At 40.5% G+C, this 21,349-nt stretch overlaps 1 protein-coding gene across 4 annotated transcripts; it reads right to left on the reverse strand.

Moving 5' to 3' along the window:
- On the reverse strand, window positions 1-17,555 carry TMEM192 (transmembrane protein 192). 4 transcript variants are annotated; one of them, XM_062613313.1, is made up of 6 exons: window positions 17,440-17,555; window positions 14,404-14,550; window positions 10,100-10,364; window positions 7,909-8,043; window positions 3,595-3,697; window positions 1-1,641 (listed from the first exon to the last, which is right to left on the reverse strand). In XM_062613313.1, the coding sequence occupies exons 1-6, from the start codon at window positions 17,482-17,484 to the stop codon at window positions 1,518-1,520; spliced, it is 819 nt and encodes a 272-aa protein (XP_062469297.1). In that variant the 5' UTR covers window positions 17,485-17,555; the 3' UTR covers window positions 1-1,517. The 4 variants fall into 4 exon arrangements, with proteins under 4 accessions (XP_062469297.1, XP_062469376.1, XP_062469220.1 ...); XM_062613392.1 differs by lacking the exon at window positions 17,440-17,555 and adding an exon at window positions 17,131-17,149; XM_062613236.1 differs by lacking the exon at window positions 17,440-17,555 and adding an exon at window positions 16,457-16,501.
- Between the last annotated feature and the right edge of the window lie 3,794 nt (window positions 17,556-21,349).

Raw genomic sequence — 21,349 nt, forward strand, 5'->3', positions numbered from 1 at the left:
TTCTTCCTTAGTTGCATTTATTGTGCGTGAGCTTCACAGTCACATTTTACTGCTTTTCATAGAAATCATACAAATTGATACATACAATCACATCAAAATTTGAGTTCTAAAAACAAAACACATTTGTATTCCTTACGGATACACTATAAAATCTTGGCTGCATTTTCTAGAAAAAACAGTTAAAGAGAACAGTCTAGCGTTGGATAGCAGCAAACCCTCCAATATTTATTGTATTCCATGGGGACAATCCCCATGTTTGTTGCTAATTAAACATTTGGTTATTTCCAAAGTTGTGCTCTAGGACACAGTAGGATGGATTCATTTTCTTTTGTTTTTCTTACATTCAAGCACAAGACCACTCATGAAAGCTGCCTTCTCAGTTTTGATTAGCAATTACCCTGTCCCCACAGAGGCATTGGCTTCTAAAATAGTTCTTGGTCTACACTGGTAGACAAAAGTAATACCCAGAACAGAACTGTTCTTCCACCTGCATTCACAGTAAGCCCATGAATAGAACCAAAAATTCTTGCTTCTTCAACTTCTGAAAGACCTGTCTTCTGCTGCTTTTCACCTCCCCACATACATTTAACTTTAAATCAAGATGCTGATATTTTTTTTGAAGAGTCAAAAGAAGGAGCAAAGATGTACCTGATGCATCTTTAACAGGATCTTTAAATACATTCAACACAAGTTAGTTACAACATCAAAACATCTTACTCAAGTATTTTTGTATTAAGTTAGTTCAGTTGGCAGGAATCTTGTTGATCATTAGCTGAACTCAGACTCCTAGTAATGGGAAAGTCATCATCCCTGAAGATCCCTCTTACAGGTTTTCAAGTCAGAATTCTGAACAACTGCTCATATTGCTTATCATGGCATTATTTTGTACCACACACTTGTGAAATCTGCTATTCTAGGACACCTACCACTATTTTTTAACTCCTAAATCAGATGCCAAATTTCCCCACTGGCACAAGCAACAGTTTCATTCCTCTCCTTGACAAAAAGAGAAAAGGAGTCTGATCTAGAAAGAATCTGCCTTGTATAGGATTACTGAAGTACACCACCTCTAACATTAGAAGTAATGAGACTGTGACAGACCACATCTAGCCTCAGCTTCAGCACTAGGAACTGAAAGACATCCTTTGCAACATCAGATTTTTCTAGATAACAAATCTGTGTTCTAAAAATATAAAAATACTTGGTAGTTTGAAGCTTAAAGGTTACAGCAGTACAAAATAATAGCAACAATTGAACAACATTAAACCCTTACTCCAGGTCCAACTTTAACCTGTTAGGAATTAAAAATTCCATGAAGCTCCAGAACTTTTTCTCAGCACTGATGATTTGAGGAGAGCCAGAGTGTCCAGCTGTAACAGGTATATAGTGTACGCAGAGCTCATCTTTCCATTTCTAGTTCAAAACGTGAAACATGATTGAAGCAGAGTCATCTGTACAAATCTGTCTGGATATTACATTACCTCATGTTCCCTCTAGAGCTCCAGCAGGAAATTCTGTTAAGTTTTAATCTGCTGAGATGTTAGCGCCAACAGTCTCTTGCTGAGCAGTGCGTTGTGTCGCTGAAGATACTCTATTACGTCTCCTTGCTTTTCAACTATCTCTTCTAAACTTGAATTTTCCCTTGAAATAAAAATACAGATTTCAATAACAGCAACTTTCCAATATATGAAGTGTCAACTAATTAATACTTAAAGAAGTTACTGTCTTCAGTTTTACTTTTGTTGATCTCAACCAACTTTTGAGGGAGGAGGGAAACCTACATCTTTACGTTTAACTTCCATTTTGCATGAGAAGGCAAAAAAAGTTTGGCTAAACTTCATGCCATAGATACACAATAAGGTTATGCATTTCCAGGTAGACAGCTACAGAAAAGCTTAACTAGTATGAGGGTTCTTACTGTTTAACAAACTTAAAGTCCTTGAGCAAGACATGCTAGAATTGTACTAACAAAGAAACCCATGGCACCTTTTACACAAACATTAAGAAGTTTATTTTAAGCAGGCACAGTATTTTTATTCAGCAGCAGGGATCATAAGCTGCGCACAATAGCTTTCTTGACTAACCTACAGCAGCATACATGATACTACTACATACAGTGATATCTTTCACAATAACAGCATCAGTTCTTCAAAAATGCTGAGGACAGCTGGAGTGGAAAAAAAGCTTTGATCCAATTAAAAACTTCCTTCCAGTTAAACTGGAAAAACTGAAGAAAATGTGTTTTCTAGACAAAAACCTTGCAACAGTAACCAGTAATCTGCACTATCAACTTAAAGCACCAGAAGAGGTCCTGGTCAACAGCATAGGTCGTAGAGGTCATATTAAAAAAAACATTCTATAACCAGGGTCAACCGAAGGGCTGACAGGATTCACTTTTCAATAGACCTTAACTCTCAAGGGATGGAGAGGCAGAGTTGTATAGAGCTGAATTAAAGTAACCGTTTTGCAATCAGTTCTTAGAGGAAGTTTGCACTCTTTAATCAAAAATAATCAGTCTTTTCCTCAGATGGTCATTGTTGCAGACTCATTCCCTGGGCATTCACGGATTTCTCAGGGGAGAAGCTGAATGAGAAAGGAATGAGATCCACCGTGCATTCACCATGGTGCTTACATCAAGATGGAAGTCAGACATTGTATCAAAAATCAAGACAACTGTAAATCCTTCCTGTATCCTGGACATCTACTTCCAAGTTCCATAAAAGCATATGTGTGTTGCATTTGTCACACCAAGGGAAGTGCCAAGTATAAGTCATCACTGCACTTCCACTTTTTACCAAGGCAGCAAAAAGCAAGTCATGCTGGATTAGAAAACTCCTAAGTAAATTCCTATATGGAAATCCATATTCATTTTTGATTTTTTTTTTAAGTCACATTAGACTCATGTCAGTAACTGGAAGATGTTCAAGCAGTGAGAAGGTACAAAGGCCCAACAATCAATCAGTCTCAGTGCTTGAGAGCTTCCTGCTGAATAGCTTGTCTCACTGCATTTCCTTACCTCCTCTTACCCTACCAACCTTAAAAGTTCCTTCCCAAACTGTAAATATATTCCAAATTCCTTGCTAGAATCTGATGTCCAACTGCTGGCACAGAACAAAGCTGCAAAGCTTTCTTCATGTATCAACTGCCCATAATGTATTTCCTTCCCTGAAAGAACTGGTTGAAGAAGCTAGGCTTCTGTAGGCATACTTTAAGTAACAGTATAGGACACCAGTAACTTTCCTCAAACTCCCATATAAAGTCAGCTAACCAGATTAAGCACAGTTATTTCTGTTAAAGATTTATGCAACCAGCCATAAATGGTAGAGTAACTTCTGCCCTCATGTTTGAAGATTTCTGTATCATAACAAACTACAGTTACTATGTAGAAAGTACAGGGTTGTGCTGCTTCTCATCTATGCCCATAAAATAGCAGTCCTAAGTGTATAGTTTACTCCAGACCTATTAGTCCCACCTCTTCTTTGGTTGCCATATTTAAGGTTATACGTGACTATGGAAAGTAATGCAATTACAGCAGCCAGCATTACTTCTACGCTACGGCTGAACACAGCACAAGATTAACATAGAAAATCTTACCTGAAACCAATTTCTGAGGTAATGCGACTTGGGTAGGCATACATCTTTTCTTCTTCAATTATGTCAGGTCTTGGCTTGGCACGATTGAAGTTGCTTATCTTCACTGCAACAAAGTTTCATAAATTAGTTGGAAAGCAACCAAAAAAAAAATCCCCCAAACCCCAAACAAGAAAAGCTTTACCACCAGGCTCCAAAATTTTAAATACAAAAAAAACCTAAAGGAGATGGTTATAAGATTGCCTTAGGATAGGAGATGGAAAGACGATAAGGGAATCAAGGGAGTGGGGAGGAAGGAAAGAAAAAAGCACAATCTCTATCTGCTCCATTTCTGGAATGGCTTTGAATACAAGTTAGGGGGGGGATATTTTTTTTTTCCTTGGAGGGCTGGGGGGGGTGTGTAGTTGGGGGTTTTTTTTGTTTGTACTGTTTTTTTTTTTTCCTCCTTCTCCTTAGTCCTGGTGCTTAAATGACCACAGAGAAAGCATGAATGGGGAAGCTTGAGTGTACTGCAAAATTTAATCTATCACCTAAGAGAGAGTGAAAACTCAGTTGCCTTTGAGAGGGTACTGAGATTTGAGTCTCAAAATTCAGACCACAAATTAAGCAACCTGCCATAGATACCAATATCTAGGTCAGAATTTAAGTTAAACTCTTTGATAAATACCATTTTAACCAGAGTGCCTCCAATGAAGCACAGCTTGTCTGCTGGCGCTAAAACTAGGGCAGACTTGTTACAGAAAGCCGGAGGGGCTCAGTTCAGCTTCACACTGTGAACCTTGCAGTGCTGGCTATCAGAAGTTTAAGACCCAATTTAAATAGATGTGGAATGTGAATGGGTAGGGGTAAGAGAAGCTGTAGATACCCTTTGCATTATTTCTGGAAGGAAGCTGAAAACATTTGAAACCATCCAACATAAGATTCTGATTCAGGGAATGTACTGAAAGATCTGGAGTACGTATTTCAGGGCTCTGCAGGTCAGGCTGCTTATGAAGAAATACATCTAATGCCACTAAAAACATTACAGTCCAGCTCCATGAGAAATCCACACTATTGCAGCAGAGTAAGACTGTCCTTACAAGTCAATAATATGATAGGGTTTACTACAGGCCACCCTGCTAAAACAATGCTAAGACCCTCCAGAGGTTAACTACAAGTTAGGCTCAAAGGTTAGTTATTTCTATGATAGTATTCCTCGACAAATAAAGCCATGAAGGAATGGATGTGGAATTCCCAACATGAGTTGTTTGTGGGAATGTTAGTCTTTTATTCAAGCGATATTAGAAGTATGTAAGAAAGTCATTAAATACATATATTTAGTAAACCTTTTAAAGCTTGACTCCCTGTCCTATCAATAACAAACTTAGAATAGTAAGCTGACATTTAGAGCTGTCTGTATCATACTTCATTCCATGCACATTTACCTCACTTAAACAATTTATATATGTCAAGCCTGTTATAAGTCAATCACAGCAACTCCCTGTATATTTCTGAATCCCTGCCTCTGCATCCTACAGCTATATATACACACACTGCTGAATGGAAGTATTTTTTTAAAAGCCAGTAGTACTTCACAGGACATTAGGCAGCATATAATTCATAAGATACATCAACCTTCTACAGGTAAGAATTTACACCTCATGCTGTTAGTTAACTAATAATTCCACTGGGGGGGGGGGGAGAAGGGGAAGTCTATGAACTGGTGCTACCTTCCCTCCAAAACTGAGGAGTAACATACTAACACAAGAAAGAATTCCTAGTGCAAAGTGACCTTACTCTGCCCATTGTTGTTAAGCAACATTAGCTGATACTATCTTAACAATGGTATCTAAGTGCTTGCCTTGGATAGGGGCACACCAACCCTGGGCAGAGGACTGCTCTGAAAACTATCCTACTGAAGAAGCTTCATGCTTTTCCACCCAGGCACATACTCAGCTCAGAGAAAAGAGCACCCGTGTCACCACTACAAATTCTCCAGCTATTTTCAAAACTGGCCAAATAAATTTGTTTTCTTTGGTATAGCTTTAGCTTGATGCTTAAAAACTTAAAAACCTAAGACAACCTACCACTGCACACAGAAGACACAAATGCAGTCTCTGAGCTTAACTCAGCATGGTAAGCAATGGATGGAAAACAAGTTACACTACCTACTGGAAAGGGCAGCCTAGCATGACTGGAAGGCCTCATATTGAGGGTAAGAGTTCACCCTAGTTTTGCACAATAGAATTTAGAGAATGAAGCTTCACACTGTTCTTTTGAGGCTGATGAGGAATAAGGCAGCTGTTTTCAAAAAGGAACTGCCTTACTCCTTCCTATTAATGCAGCTCTACCCCTTCTTCCCCTTAACTCCAGGGCTCATTAGATCCTTCAAGCCTCAAGCTGGAAAACAAAGCATTACATTGCACCACTTACTAGTATAAGCTGGTTAAAGAATCTGATGGTCACAGGAACTGGCACAGTACAAGCTAGGAAACAAGACCCTTCTAGTGACAAGTAACCAGAAAGACAGAGAGCTCTTAAGGAATTCAAGGCTCAAACCTTAACCTATCCTTTCCTGCCAGCATAACAGGTACATAGTGTAGCTCTTTGAGCTCCAAGAGCCCTCAGGGGTGAAGAGGAAAAAAAGAAAATTAAAAAAAAAAAAATGCATTTCACTGGAATTCCTGAGGTTCTATTAAAGTTCTGCAGTTTATCTCTTATTTCCTGACTTTCCCAGGAAAGTAAGTATGCTTATGCAAAGAAGAGATGATCTCCAGCATTCTTGGAATAGTTCTCTAGGACTGCCATGCTTGTGATCCCTCATCATTGCCTTTATTCCTCTAGAGGACAGTCTACTTGAGCCACGCTGGTCCATTCAGAGGAAAGTCAGAAAAGCCTACAGCATTCAGACTTCCGCACAGTTGTAAGAGGAAGATGTAGTTTAGAGCCCAGACCTTATTTCTTGTTGCATTTTGATTTCAATTACTGTTGCATAAGGGTTAATAGATTTTTTTTCCCCTAGATGACGAAGCTACTCATCAGCATTTCTTTGTGCATCATTAGATTACTAAGAAGATAGCAAAGTTTCCTTCACCAAAAGAAAACTGCATCCTAGATTACCAATTATGAAATCACAAGAAACAGGTTAAGACAAATATCTGATCATCACAGAAATGGCTTTCACTTTTTAAGCTTCATGCAGTCCTGAAGGAGGCATTTCCACTCTCCATCCTACTATTTGATTAAAAGTCAGGAGCAAGCTGTAAGTTTTGCCCATTAGTTTTGCTCTCCCTACCCTACCTCAGAGAAACCACCGATACCAAGGCCACTTAGCTAAGGCATCATCTCCCTGTTTGTGCCTGTAAATCAGGAAGCAGCACTATAAACTAACTCAAGAGCAGAAACTGCATATAATTTAAATAGACATGGACTGCACAGTAAACATCTCTGTTTTTCTTCAGGTAACCAAAAATATTGAATTTTTTAGTGTCTTGTACCTTTCCAGTGTTTAGCTTTTCTTTCCCAACCTAGGTATTTGCATTAGAGTTGAAAATTATTTGGGTTTATGGCTTGCATTAAGATAGGATCAGAGGAAGCTACCTGGTTCAAACATTTATTAATGAACTTCAGATAGTTCTTCAGTAGTTTAATGGAAAGAGGTTTACCAACTCTTGGCAAGTTCACACCAAATCTAAGAACAGATAACTTTACAAGCCAACAGTGAAGTACAAAGCGATGCCCCAGTTTCATGAAGCAGTACCTTATTTCAGTATTAGCACAGATTCCAAAAGCCACAATTTTTAATTTTCAGTTTTTTCTTAAATATTCAGTAGAGGGAAATTCCATTTTAGTGACAATGAGGAATTGTGTGGGATCAGGGAAGGAAGAAAAGACTGGAGAGTAAAGCACAATCACATTATCAACTATGCAAGTCCCACATGTAAATCCAAGCAGCAGTTCTGATTAAGCCAGATAGCTCTTAATGTATCAGAGCTTGTGCTGAATGCATTTGAGAACACACTGCTAAACAGATAAGCCTGTTTACAGAACGCTTTTGCAAAAATTATACTTTTATTGCCACTTCACTGGATCAACAGCTTCAAGGTAACATGGAACCTTTACTTAGGAGCACTTGGAAATCAAATCAAGACTGAAAACCTTCCCATTTGTTTTGGATTTACCTTACTTTTCCTTCTACAAGCACAGAATCATTCTGCATTTGTAGTTGCAGTAAAATGCCCTGGGGTATCCCAAGTGAGCTACTGGGAGGGCAAACAGAACAGTGGAGTAGCAGCTACAGTAAGTCTCATTCAAGAAGGCAAAAATTGCCTCTCTCACCTGTGTAAATCACTAAGCATGTCAGTGAGCTAATCAGTTCCAGGCCCAGGACTCCCAGGATAAGATACAGGTACACTTTACTGTGGTCAGGAAAGGAATGCTGCATTGACAGAATCAAAAGCAGGGCTGTATTACCTAGAAAACAAATGTAATATTTTACAGTTGTAACAATCTCATTAGCTGTTGAAAGTAACTTAGTGCTCTCTCATTCCCAGTGTCTGAATTAGCCTGCAACATCTCCATAATGCTTTTCATTTCATATCATACCTGCCTCTTTGGGAAGTTTCCTAACATAGGTGATGCAAGCTTACAACTGCTGGCAGCAAAATGAGGTTTTGTTTCAGAATTTGTTTGTAGTGGTAGAGAATTACAAGTTTTCCTATAGGTTTCCTGACTTAAAAAACAAGAGTGGAAAAAATGCACTCAAAATACCTCATACACATGTATGGGCTTAAAGACTTTCTAACTTTGCTGCTACCCATTCCCAAAACTGCCTGGAAACTATTTGTTTCTTTCAATTCCTAATAGCTTAGATCAGTCAGTTCAAAATCAGAGCATGTTTTCCTTCAGGCAGGGGAGGCTCGAGTGTATTTAAGTGAGGGTAGCAGAGCGAAAATGCAAACACTTTCATTTCACAGGGAGATACTTACATAGGTTTCTAGTTGCCTAGCTATTTTAATACTTACAAGTTACTGAAAGTTTAGCTGAAATGAGAACAATTGGTCAAGGAACACGAAGTGTTGAGTTACAGACCTAAAACGTTTTTAATTCTTTACACAATCTCTTATCTTGATACCAAGTGTGACAGGTTCTCTTCTTTCATGTTAATACACTTGGTGCTTTATCCAGACACTTGTATTAAGACCACTGATGTAGCTAGGGAACTGCACAGGCCTGTTTCATGCTGCATTATATAACTGAACTGCCAGGATGTAAGTGTCATCAGCTGCAATTAGCGTGGCAGGCACCTTCTGAACTACAGATGATCTACATCAAAAGTCTACAGCACACAACTGATTGCATCTAAACTGTTGACACATGCCCAGAATTTGTCTGGTAGGGGAGCAGTGGGCTCCACCCAAGACTGCAAACAGGGCTAAGTATTCCAGACTAAATAGCATTAGACTGAAGTAGCCCTTTTACTCTTTTGAAACACGCTTAAGCGCCAGCTGTAGCCTGACTTTGTTACTGCACTCCAAACACATCTTTATCTTCAGAGCTCTATCTAGTGGCCAGAGCCTGAAGTTTTGCACATTTAAGTAGCTCTTTTAGTGACTGGGCAGAAAGCAAGCTAAGGTTTATATAAAGCAGGACTAGGTAACTTATCAATTCTCGTGAGAAAATTTCTACTCCAGTTATTCAGAAAATCCACAGGAGAGAGGTGGGGTTATAAGAGGCAAAAATGTTGTAAAAGCCACCACTGTTCCCTTTTCCACTGCTATTTATATGTGAAAAAAAATCCCTTCAAGTTATATTTGCTGAGGTAGTTTGTTAGAAAAGCTACAACCAGTTACTTGTACCATCACCTATTCTGGCTTCACTGGCAAGTGAAGTAACTTACAATATACAGTGCTAAACCACTCTTATACACCATCCTTTCTCCATAGAAAGTTGGAGGAAAAAAAAAAGCAGTCAGAAGTAGAGATGAATATTACACACAGCCCCACTGAAGATCAGCAAATTGCTTATTTTGCTGATTTCAGACAGCTGTTGAACAACAGGCAATTCATCTGTTTCTACATGAACTGATGAGCTTGAAGCGAGTAGCACACTTCCTGGAAGGACTAGCAGTCTTCCCACATATCCAGTTAGATATGTGTACACAAATTGAGTACACAAATATGAGCACACAAATTGAGATCACTGGCAGCCAAACACAGACCTGGCTGGCTGAACATTTTATGCCTGAAGACTAGATGCAAATGCCGAGCTGTTTTACCCAACTTCATTTTTCCACTAGAAGAGCTCTTTACAGCATGCATCTGGCAGGCCAGAAAGGCTAGTCAAGAAGTCCACCTGATTAAAAAACCCTATATAAACGCATATTATATATTATGAGCTTTTAAAAACCTGCCTATGAGGATTTATAAACAAACTGTTCAGTCTTTTCTTGTATCATAGTTTAAAGCTTAGAATAAAAAAAAAAAACAAAAACCAAAAACAATAAAACAGGAAAACAAATTCACTTTACCTGTGGAGTGTATCAGCAGTGGAAGCCTTTTTAGGCATCTTGTGGATCGGTATATTGAGAAGTAACCTCTGCTTCTAACTTTACTGTGATAGTGCTGGATGTATCGTTCAAAAAAAACATGCAGAGTCCACAGAATTACTTTTGCAATGATGATGACAGTCTGCACTTTAAGTGGGTGAGTATAGTTTCCAGGGCATTTATCCTGATTTGGATTGGGGTAAGAACAAAACATGGCTGCTAAAAATGCTAGAACAACAAAAGCAACCTGGAAGAGAGAAAAACCACTGAAAGTCAACATTTGACTACATATACATAAAAAATATATACATAAAGACAGGCTTATGCAATTTATTCATCGTACATTACTAAATTAATTTTATTAGAGTTGAAATAATATACAAAACATTAGACAATTACTACAACCACTACAAGTCGTTCTGGGAACATACTGGTGACCGAAACTGCCAAGTAGTAAGATTGCCTTCCAGGACGGTAACCAGTTTCCCACAAAAGAGAGCTGAGAATTACCACTCTTCCCAGAATTTTCTCTAAAGCAATTTTACTGTTCCTCAGGTCTCCCATTCACAGTGAACTTATATTTCTAGATCATCTTTTCTATGCTGTTTCACTTTGAGGGGAATACTTCCTCAAAAAAAAACCAAAAAACAAAAAAAAACAAAAAACCCCAAGAAACCAAAAAAAACCCACATCTTTTTAGACTCAGTTACACTTCTTATTGCTTTGCAAGTCAGCCTCATTTTCTTGGTTTAGTCTAGGTTTCTTTAAATTGACATAAGTGAATGTCAACACTTAACTGTACCCATTGAAGATAATCACTACATTCTGACATCAGAAAAAAAGTGAAACATTCTAGCAATTTAAAGTTAATTATTAATACTGGGTAGGCAACTTTGCCAGGTGGCAATCTCTTTAGTGTATTTACTACCTCCCCCCCCCATTTTGCTCAGAATTTGTTAGAAGGACTATAGTCAAATTGCGTATATACACTTATCCCTTCAGACTAGTGTCATTATGCCGTAACTTGTTCTGTCTTCTAAACTTTGCTCTAAATTTTCAGCATCAGCAATTTTTTGGCCAACTGGAAGAGTCCTGGGTGCATGTTATCTGGGATATATGTATAAACACAGGGCTTGTTTAGTCTTTATAGAACTTTATCATACAAAGTACTGTTTTCATTTCAGTAAATAAGAATGATACTTTCTCATCCTGCTTCATTCTACAGAATTGAAATATTTTAAAAACAGAACTGAGAACAAAAACAACTCTTACTAAAACAGAAGTAAATCAAGAACTTCTAAATACAACAAAATCAATTTGCCTTAAGCCTGCAAAAGTCTAATACTTATAGTATACTTAGCTTAAAAAAAGCACCAACACATCAAGGTTAAAGATGGAGGAAAGCATCCAATTTTCATTTGCTATCTTATGTATCCATAGAATTAAGTATGGAAACAAAGAGCCCACCACCCTCTTGAACTTATTTTTCATTTTTTTGTTACTTCTCAAGCAACTTTATTCACATAAATTAACCTTTCAGAACCCTTAATGACTCTCAATACAAACTGCCCTTAGCTTGCTGTGGTTGTGAACAGAGTCGTGCAACTGGGAAGGGAAGAAATAAGGGGGAATAACTCACAGAATCACCAATACCCAAGGGAAGCACTATAGAGGACAGACACAGAAGGCATGAAGGGAATGAAAAAAAAAAAAGTGTCCTATATTATCGATAAGACCATTACTTCAAATACAAATTAAATCCCAAATTGAGATTGGTTAAATTGCTAGATTAAGTCAAATAAAAGGGTGGTTTCTCAAAGCACTTATTTAATCTATTATTTTACCACCTTTTCTTACAAAGCTAAAAATAATCCAGCTAACCCACATTTTTAGTCCATTTACTATTTGGTTTGCTATTTTAGAACAGTTAACACATCCAGTTCTACTCCCTCCAGCTGTTTGGAATCTATTTAAAGACAGAAAATGGCTATATTAAGTCAATGCAAGCAGGAATGGCCTAGCATTGTAGCTCTGCTAATCTGCTACAGCAGCATATGTGTACAGAGGAAACAGGTAGCTGGGATTAAGAGTGGCATTTGTTAAAAGATGATTTTGCTTACATTTTGGAAAAGTCCAACAGCATGCGCTTTACTCCAGTATAAAGGATTTCAATATAAAGAAAGTATTTAGATAAAAAGTCACATTTAAATTCAGTTTTGTGTATGTGCATACACAGAGAAGATTAAGGAAAGGCAGGGTTAATATAAAGGAATTTTCTAACCCATACACTTCATAGTGCTCTCCAGACTCTCCTGACAGGAGCTAGAAGCCTGCAGAAAAGCAAGGCTTGGCAAAAGAAAAGCCACTCAAAACCCCCACCCTATCACACTCCAGCATATCCTACACATAGCTCAGAATTGTATGTAACCAGGCAGCTGCACCAAACCAGCTACATTGCCAACTAATTCCATTTCTTGGTACAGTAGGGTGGAGAAGAAATGCTCCAAGTTTATATATAAATTACTTTAGAGATTAATTACAACAGTACCACATAAGACTATGGTGGTTTAACTTCCCCAGGATACTCATCCCTTTGGTAGACTGTCAATCAGAAGCTAACCTGGTGTCTCCACATCCCACAAGGCTTGTGGATGTTCACAAAAGCAGCCGGGTAAGAAATTCTATAAGCTTATTTTTCCCCCATCCATTTTTCCATCAAGAAATGGTACTATTTTATGTGGCAATTATAATGTTATATTTCACCAACAGAAAACGTTACTTCCCCATTTTGCTCCAAGGACCAACTGGCCATTGCAGCATGTTCAGCGACTGCAACACTTTACCTGGAGAAGTATGTGTTGACAGAGGCCTCAGCAATTTTCTCTCTCTTCACCTCCCCTCACTTCTCTCCATTTGGAGAGGAGAGGAAGTGGTGAGGACAGAAGAAACAGCAGTTTCCTAGGATCTGGGTGACTGACATTTGGCTACATCCATGATGTTAGTAGATAATAAGGACCTAAGGCTAGGTGGAAAAACGTCCTACTACCATAGCAGAATCTACCTTCCTAATGCAGACCAAGTGGCATCCTAATGGCACCTCCTAGAGGAATGGTAAGGCAGTGAGACTGGATACAGAGTTTCCACTGGGAATTTTGGAAGTTTATTCAGCAGAACAGCAGAAGTCTTTCCTAAGCCTACTTGACAGTAGTAATATTAAGATCCTCTGAGATGCAAACAAAACATTTACTTCAAAAATTAGAAGGCTATGGTATATTGTTTGAACAGTTTAATGCAGCTGGTCAAAAAGAGACCTTAGAGGTTGCTATGTGCTTTTAAAGCTCTGGCAGAGTACGTCTTGCAGAGCATGTCTTGCAGAGCACTGGGCATGGCTTTTTTTGCTTGAGAGCAAATGAATCTCTGAAACAGCTAGCAATACATATATACATGTCTTGTGCACTCTGGCTTTATACATATACTATCTTCAGTGTTAGCAGCATTACAGAATCATTTAGGTTGGAAAACACCCTTAAGATAAGAAACTGTTTATCTAACACTGCCAAGTCCACCAATAAACCATGTTCGTAAGTGCCATGCAAGTACCATTTCAGTTAGATCCTATCATCAGATCTCTTCAACCTTCTTTCATGCTTGGTTTCCACACACAAAGCTAGCAATAAGCCTTCTCAGTTTACCAAGGATAAACACACTAAGCAGGAATCTCTGCGTCTGCCCATCAGCTTCAAGAAGGCCTTCCTACTGTGAGGTACAAGATTTCTACTTTATCTGTGCCTTCTACTCAGAATGCCCAGAAGTCAGATCAGGAAGTAACATTTGGATTCCTTTCTCTCTCCATTCACTACTCTGCAAAACCCCTGTAATAAGTCCAACATTACTTGTTTAGTTATCATAAGAAACGTCTTACACCTTCCCCCCGAATCAAGCTCAGCCTCAACGAGGCATGGCACCAAAATTCTTAGCCCTCTATAACTAGTCTAAGCACTTCTACAGCAGTAATACTGCAAGTAGATTTCCAACAGCATGCTACTTAAAAGTCTTTTCTTCCTAACAAGATGCATCATAGCACATTAGTGTTGACAAGCAATCAGAATAAGAACACAGTATGTAGCATATAAACACATACACTAACAAAATTCGTTGGCAAATAGGGCTTCACTGGTTTGGAAGAACAACGCATGCAAATCTCAGGAGAACTCTGTCTATATGAATGGTAAGAATTCGGAATAGTGACACCAAGTTTTCATAAGGAAACCATGCTTAAGACTTACATGTATTAGCAACAGAAAATTGGCAAGCAGAACTGCCGGGATAGCATGAAATCTTGGCCTTAGTTGGGAATGCAATGTATGAGATGATATAAGTGGGGCATCCAGTAGTGGATCATCTTCCAAACTCTGTGTTATTTCCAGGGAGCCCTGGAACATAAAGGAAGGGCAATGAGTAATAGCAACAGGTAAGCTCTAAAAGTACAAAATTTTAGCAATTTCCTGTTAACAAATCAAGCTTTCAGGGGTGGGGGAAATCCCACAAAAAAAAACACAACACAAAAAACTTACCCCAAAAAAAAAAAACAGCCCAAAACTTACCTAGGTTAGTATCTTCAGACAAGCTCTTAAATTCTAGGCTCATCATAACTTTATGTGCTAGCTCAGTCCCTGAGGAATCTGACATTAATTTACTTCCCAACATTACTCTGGGCCTTCAGGAACCTTAGTCTTTAAAGTATATTAAAAGCATTTCAGCATCACTCCTGAGATACGCCTTAAGTAGAAGTGAGTTTATGTGAAAAGATGGGAAAAGTGACAATTAAAGACTCTCATGCTTTATACAGGTACTACAAAAATCCTTGTTATTCTTACTTCTGTCCAACTACAGTTAGAAGCAGTAACAAAGCTGCAGTGTACCAGTATAGTTTCAAGTGATTCAGCCACTGACACTACTGGCATGTCAAAATGCCTGCACAGCAGTAGCTGAAACTGAACTGAGGAAAGAAAGCAGCAGCAGTTCAGAGGGACGGTGATGTTACCAAGTGCTAAGCAAGACATTCTCTGCTTTCACTAGAAAGCATGTGCAGCCCTTACTTGTCATGTTAGTGCCATGCACTGGGGCTTTGATTTCACAAATCAGCAAGATGTTGTGGCTGTGTAAGTTTCCAGAAGTAACTTTCATTTAAAAAAAAAAAAAAAGTACAACTAAGTATGGGTGGAAGGAAAACCCTTTCCTTGTGGATAAGGAACTTGCCCCACTGCTACACATCTGCTCCTTCCAGTCCAGGGCAAAGTCATTCAATCCACCTTAAGCTGAAAATACACAGTCACTATGAATGCTCAAACCCCATTCAGTGACATAGTAAGGGAAACAAGTTCCCCTCTTAGCATCTTGTCATGCCCTATGCTACCATTTGCCTGCTTCAAGATAAAGAAATTCAAGACTCTATGATTCCCAATCAAGTTTTGACTGCTCTTCTCCTGAGTGATGCCCAACCATAGCCCAGAAAGAAATAAAAAAGGGCAGACTCCATCCTACTTCAGAGTCCTTACTGTTCAGAGAGACATGCCAGATTCACTGGGATATTTACTGGTTTTAAACTGAAAACTTGTCCTTGCCATAGCAGAAAGCAGCATAAGCCTCAAGGGACATGAGGCATGTCATTCTTCTAAGCACTAACACAATAAGTTCTAGGATTAGACCTAGGTTTATACTTCATATTAACTGGGACAGTTGTAGATTGGCTCCCCAATATTATTTCACCTACAGACAGCTAGCTACAGTGAAGGAACATCAAGGCTAATTTCAGTCAGCAATAATTTTTATTTTAGTACTGTGAATGCCACACTTGCCCAATCATAGAGGAGCGTAAACAGGCCTCCCTCATCCATCTGATGCCTTTTAATTAGCCTGGTCTTTAAGTGCAAACTACCATTGCTGAAATACCTGCATGCTAAGAGAACCTCTTACTGCAGGACTAATGTTTACGAAAGGCATTTCTCTTATGTCACCGACATAAAATCCAAAATAAAGAGCACACAGATGCCCTCTATTCCTCATCTCCCATTGTGAGGGGTCAGGGATAATTTTAAGCTTCAAAAGCAAGAGTGCAGGACAAGCACTCCAGCAGTCAAGACATCTTGCCTCATTCTTTCCTATCACAGGATTAATTGCACAGTTAACAGCTAACACCTCCCAAAGACAATGGCAGTAGGCCAGTATCCTTTGTCTCAGGGGAACAGGTGGGCTCAGCATTTCTGCAATACTATGCCAGATCAGCACACTCCCTCACAGATGGAGCATTATTAGAACATGTTTGATGATGTTACTTACTGCAAGACCAGCTATAGTCCATCTTTGCATCCTGAAATACAGCCAGCATTCAGAAACACTGACATATGACATAATTTCTCTAAGTAGGTATTACAGGCAGCGTGGGGAGGAAGGGAACTAAAGCAAATGATGATTCCACTCAGGTAATCTGGCATTAAGACAAATTTAGTAAGTGTTCTAATTGTGAAAAACAGAGGTTTCATTGTTAAGATGCATCAAAACACCTTAAAAAAAAAATTAAAAAAAAAACAGCAAAAAAACCCAAAACAAACAAACAAAACAAACAAACCTCCACCAACAAAATCTAAACCACAAAACCCAAAACCGAACAGGCCTTTCTATTAGGCAATGATGTCACCACAGGCATGGGTTAAGGCTTCAGTCTCTTGGCTCCCTGGTCCACTCCCAGCATGTGACCACCAGCACCAGAAGGGCAGGAAGCAGGCACAGGCAGAGCCAGGGGCAGCAAACCCTGCCCGCCCCGGCTTCCCGCACGGGCTGGGACTACAGAGAAACATTGCTTGTCAGTTTGTTGGTGGCGCCGTAGACAATCATTGAAACGCGGTGCTCACAGCACATAAACCAAAGATAACGCTTACAGGACTTGTCAGCTGAAGAAGGTAACCCAGAAGAACTAAATCCACAGGAACGGCCTTGATTAAATTAATAACCACCATTGAGAACAGCCGCACACCCAAGTTACTGGGGTACTACAGGTTCGGACGGGTGAGTGCAGCTCGGCCCGGCCAGGGAGGGTGCCCGGCACCTCCTGACTTCCGAAGCGGCCATCTATGAGACGCCTCGACCGGAAGGAGGACGACAAAGCCTGACACAGACAACAGCGGAAAGACGTGAAGGAAGAGACGAAGCGTAAAGCGAGGCGCCCTCATATCAGCGCCCACCACTAACAGCAGCCTGGCCGGTCACCCAGGCGGAACCACCGCCCGGCCCCGCTCCCGGCCACCACACAGGCCCGCACTCACGTTCTCCAAGTCCTGCCGCCGCCTCCTCCCCGCCGCCAGCGCCATCCCGATCCCCTACTCCACCGCCCCGGCTGTATTTAATCAGCACCCCGAGCCGGGAGCAGCCACCGGCGGGCAGGGGCAGGCGCAGACCCCACCACCCCGCCCACGCTGTTAGCGTCCCAGCCGCTATTGGGCCCAAGCTGCGCCGCAGCGCCAGCCCCGGGGCGGGGCCGCAGACGGCGGGCGGAGGGGCCGTAGCGGGGTGGGTCCTCGCCTGGGGGGTCCTCGCCTGGGGGTGGTGGCTGAGGTGAGTCCCGTGCTGCCCCTCGCTTTCGGGTCCGGCCTGCCTCGGGCCGCGTTTCTTACCCTGGAGCTGACGGCTTGACACGCTGAGCAGGGGGCCGGGCTCGGGCTGTGTAAGGCAGCAGCCAGGGCCCCTCCCGGTGCCGCGTTCTCCCTTGGCGGTGCTCGGTCAGGTTGACTAGGCAGCCCAGGACTGAATTTAAAAAGAGAACTAGTTACCGCAGGCGCAGGGCTGGTGTCCTTGCAGGACAGGTGGCTCAAGGTGCATCGCAGGGAGGGGAAAGGAGAATAGCAGCAGATGCCAGTCAAAACTGTGGGTATAAAGGCAGCGTAGTGTTGCATTCTGCTTGCTGTGCAGAGTATTTTCCCATCTCCAACTGTCTTGCAGGGACTTCTTGAGGAAGGGAGGGAGTCTAAGCACTTATTTCCAGTTGATGTCTTTTGCATGAATGTGTCTGGTTGTCCCTTCAAACAACAGAAATTTGTCATAGAATAGCAGGTTCGAAGGAGGCCTCAAAGATTGTCTGGTCCAACCTTTCAGGCAAAGCATGACCTAGACTAGATGTCCCAGGCCTCTGTCCAGCTGAATTTTAAAAGTACCCAGTGTTGAGGAATCCACCATTTCCCTGGAGAGATGATTACAATGGCTGATTGTTCTCGTGGTGAAAAATTTTCCTCTTGTATCCAGTTGGAATCTCCCACAGAGTAACTTGTGCCCATTACCCCTGTCTTTTCCATGTGATTCCTTGTAAAAAAGAAGTCCCCATCTTCTGTGCAGCCACCCTTTAAATGATGCAACATGATCTCCCCTGAGGCTTCTTCTCTTAAGGCTGAACAAACTTGGCTGTCTTGGCCTCTCCTCATACTACAGGCTTCCCAGTCCTTTTATCATTTTTATGGCTCCCTCTGCACCCTTTCCAGCCTGTCCACATCTTTTTTGAATAGTGGGGACCAAAACTGAACACAGTGTTTCAAGTATGGCCTGACAAGCACAGAGCAGCACTCTGCGGGTGATGCCCTTGTTCATGTTGATGCTAACAGCATCCTGTTGGCTTTCTTTGCCACAGCTGCACACTATTCACTCACATGGAGCTGCTTGTCCACCAGAATCCCCAGGCCACTTTCCATAGAACTGTTCCCTAGACAAGTAGATCCCAGCCTGTGCTGCACTCTTGGACTATGTTTACCCAGGTGCAAGATATTAGTCCTTGTTGAACTTCATCAGGTTCTTGTTATCCCAGTTATCTTCCTCCAGAGTCTCTCCCTTCCAAAGTGTCCACTTTTCCATTCAGTTTGCATCATCAGGAACTTTATCAGGATACGCTTGATCCCATCATCTAGATTACTTACGAAGACACTAAACAGTGTTAGGCCCAATATTGATCCCTGAGGAGCCCCAGTAGTGATGAATCACTAGTTTGAAAAGGAGCTACTTACCATCACCCTCAGGGTGCACCCTGTCAGCCAGTTCCCCACCCACCACATAAACCACTTGTCTAAACTGTAATGCATCATTTTCTCTAGGAGGAGGCTGTGGGAAACCATACCAAAAGCCTAGAGAAATCCAGGTAGATAGTGTCCACCACTCACCTCGCATCAACTGAGCAGGTTACTTTATTGTAGAAGGTTTTATTAGCATGCACAAGGCACTTTGTAAGTTGTCAAAGATATTTCTGGTCCATTCTAGTTATATATTTTGTGAAGAAACACATTTTCTTTAAAACCTGCCTACTGCTAATTTCATTTTATAATCCCTTGTTCTCACACTGAGAGAGACTATGGCCACTCATGGATGTCTGCCTTATTACTCCTCGACAACCTTTTGTAAGCTGAGTACTACTTAGTTATTCTTTGGTAAAGTTTTTTAGATTCTCTGATCTTTTTCAGCTATATCCTTTCTGAAACTGTAAGGATCATGACATAGTGTTCAAGCGTGTGCATAATATTAGTTTATAAGGCAGCATATTTATTACCTGTTGTGCTCCGTTCATCTGCTTAATGTTTCTCAACCTTCTGTTTGCTCTACTTGACCATCCCTGAGCCTTGACCAGATGTTAGTGAGGACACTGAAGAGGACCAAAGCTGGGCTTGAAAGACAGCAAGACTGTATCATCTCCAGATTGGAATTATTCTTCATGTACTATTTAAGAGTAGCCAGGACTGTCATTCTGAACAGCTGGTATAGCTCTGCCTCTTTGAAAGAGTGCAGAAGTGGCAAGGGGTGAAAGCTGAGGTCTGGCCTTCTTCAGCCTGTCCAAGTTTTTCACGTGTTTCTGTGACTTCTCTTGGTTATCTTTTTGTAGAAAAATACACAACTGAAACCTTCCACCCAGAGCATTTACATTCATCACTTCTGTTCATTTGTTCTAGTTTTACATAGATACAAACATTCAACAGACTGGGTGACTACCTTAAATGAAAAACAAGCCTTGAATTTATTGGCTTCAGTAAGATTAAATCCACCTCCTGTGGCAAGAGCCTGCTCAGTTCCAGTTTCTCAGCCCAAATGTTCTTTTTGTTTCTTCCTTATGCTTCCTCTTTTTTCCTTCCTCACAAGAACACAAATCCTACTAATCGGCAGCCAGAGCACAAAGGTTTTCTGTGACAGTGAAGTGAGGCCACAGTACTCTGGTTGCCGTTCAGATTATTGGTATTACTTTTGTAAGGTGCTCTGCCTTGCCAGGTAGTTAGCTTGGCAGGGGTGCTCCACATTTACACAGATCTAATAACCATCACGGGTAAGGGAAGTTCAATAGATCCATCTGAAACTTGATCGTGCAATTTTCATGAGGATGCTGTGTGACTGCCAGAACTTCTCATTTCTTTGTATAATAACAAAATCTACCTGTGTAGTGCCTTTGTCCAACTTTTGCTCAGCCTGAAAAGCATGAAGTCTTTACCTTTTGTTTGTTTTGCAAGGAGCAACAATGTCTGTGTTCTGATGAACACATCTGTTCTGGAATAACCAGAAATGCTACTGTGCAGTGCATTGTACCTGGTCCCACAGCCAAGAAGCTAATAGCAGTGCCAGTTAATGACAATGACTAGAATATATTTTTACTATAAATACACTTATATTGATTAAAAATACTTTATAGCTGTTTATTTCTAAAATGAATTAAAATAAAACTAAACTTTTTTAAGAAACAAAAAAAGAACAACAAAACACCCCAAAACCAATTAAAAAGTCTTACAAAAAATAGTTTTTTTATCATCCCATGCTATTGATTTCATTTATGACCAAATAAAATGCCTAACTGCACATTTCTTCGTATTGTTTCTCCTCATTCTGTTTGCTTGCTTACCTTCAGTCTCAGGAATGTACACATGTTTTTGGCCTTTAATCTGAAAGGTTTGGATTCTGAATTTGGCAGGGATAATATCTGACAGGAAACAGTAGGGAGGAAAGAGAGATAATTTAAAAAAAAAAAAAAAAAAAGGAAGTAGTTATTTAGAACAATTGGTCAAAGACTTAGGAACCGAGAAGCCTAACATCAAGATTTGATTCATTACTCGGGTGCACAACCTCAAGTAACTACCCCTTTTTATTAGCATAATTTCAGTTGTGAAAGTGCTTCTCCTGTTGCCAGTCTCCATGAAACAGGCTAACTATAATCTTGGTGTT

The sequence above is a fragment of the Pezoporus occidentalis genome, unplaced genomic scaffold (genome assembly GCF_034315485.1).
Source record: "Pezoporus occidentalis ecotype Australia unplaced genomic scaffold, CSIRO_AGI_Poc_V1 ctg1, whole genome shotgun sequence".
In the NCBI taxonomy this organism is placed as follows: domain Eukaryota; kingdom Metazoa; phylum Chordata; class Aves; order Psittaciformes; family Psittacidae; genus Pezoporus; species Pezoporus occidentalis.

What these genes read in the sequence shown, in the direction of transcription:
- TMEM192 (XM_062613313.1), bottom strand. Translation starts at nt 17,484, where the DNA reads ATGGCGCTGGCGGCGGGGAGGAGGCGGCGGCAGGACTTGGAGAAC. An exon ending in GGCGGCAGGACTTGGAGAAC is followed by an intron (nt 14,551 to 17,439) that starts GTGAGTGCGGGC and finishes TTTATGTTCCAG; the next exon opens with GGCTCCCTGGAAATAACACA. An exon ending in ACTGCTGATACACTCCACAG is followed by an intron (nt 8,044 to 10,099) that starts GTAAAGTGAATT and finishes TTTGTTTTCTAG; the next exon opens with GTAATACAGCCCTGCTTTTG.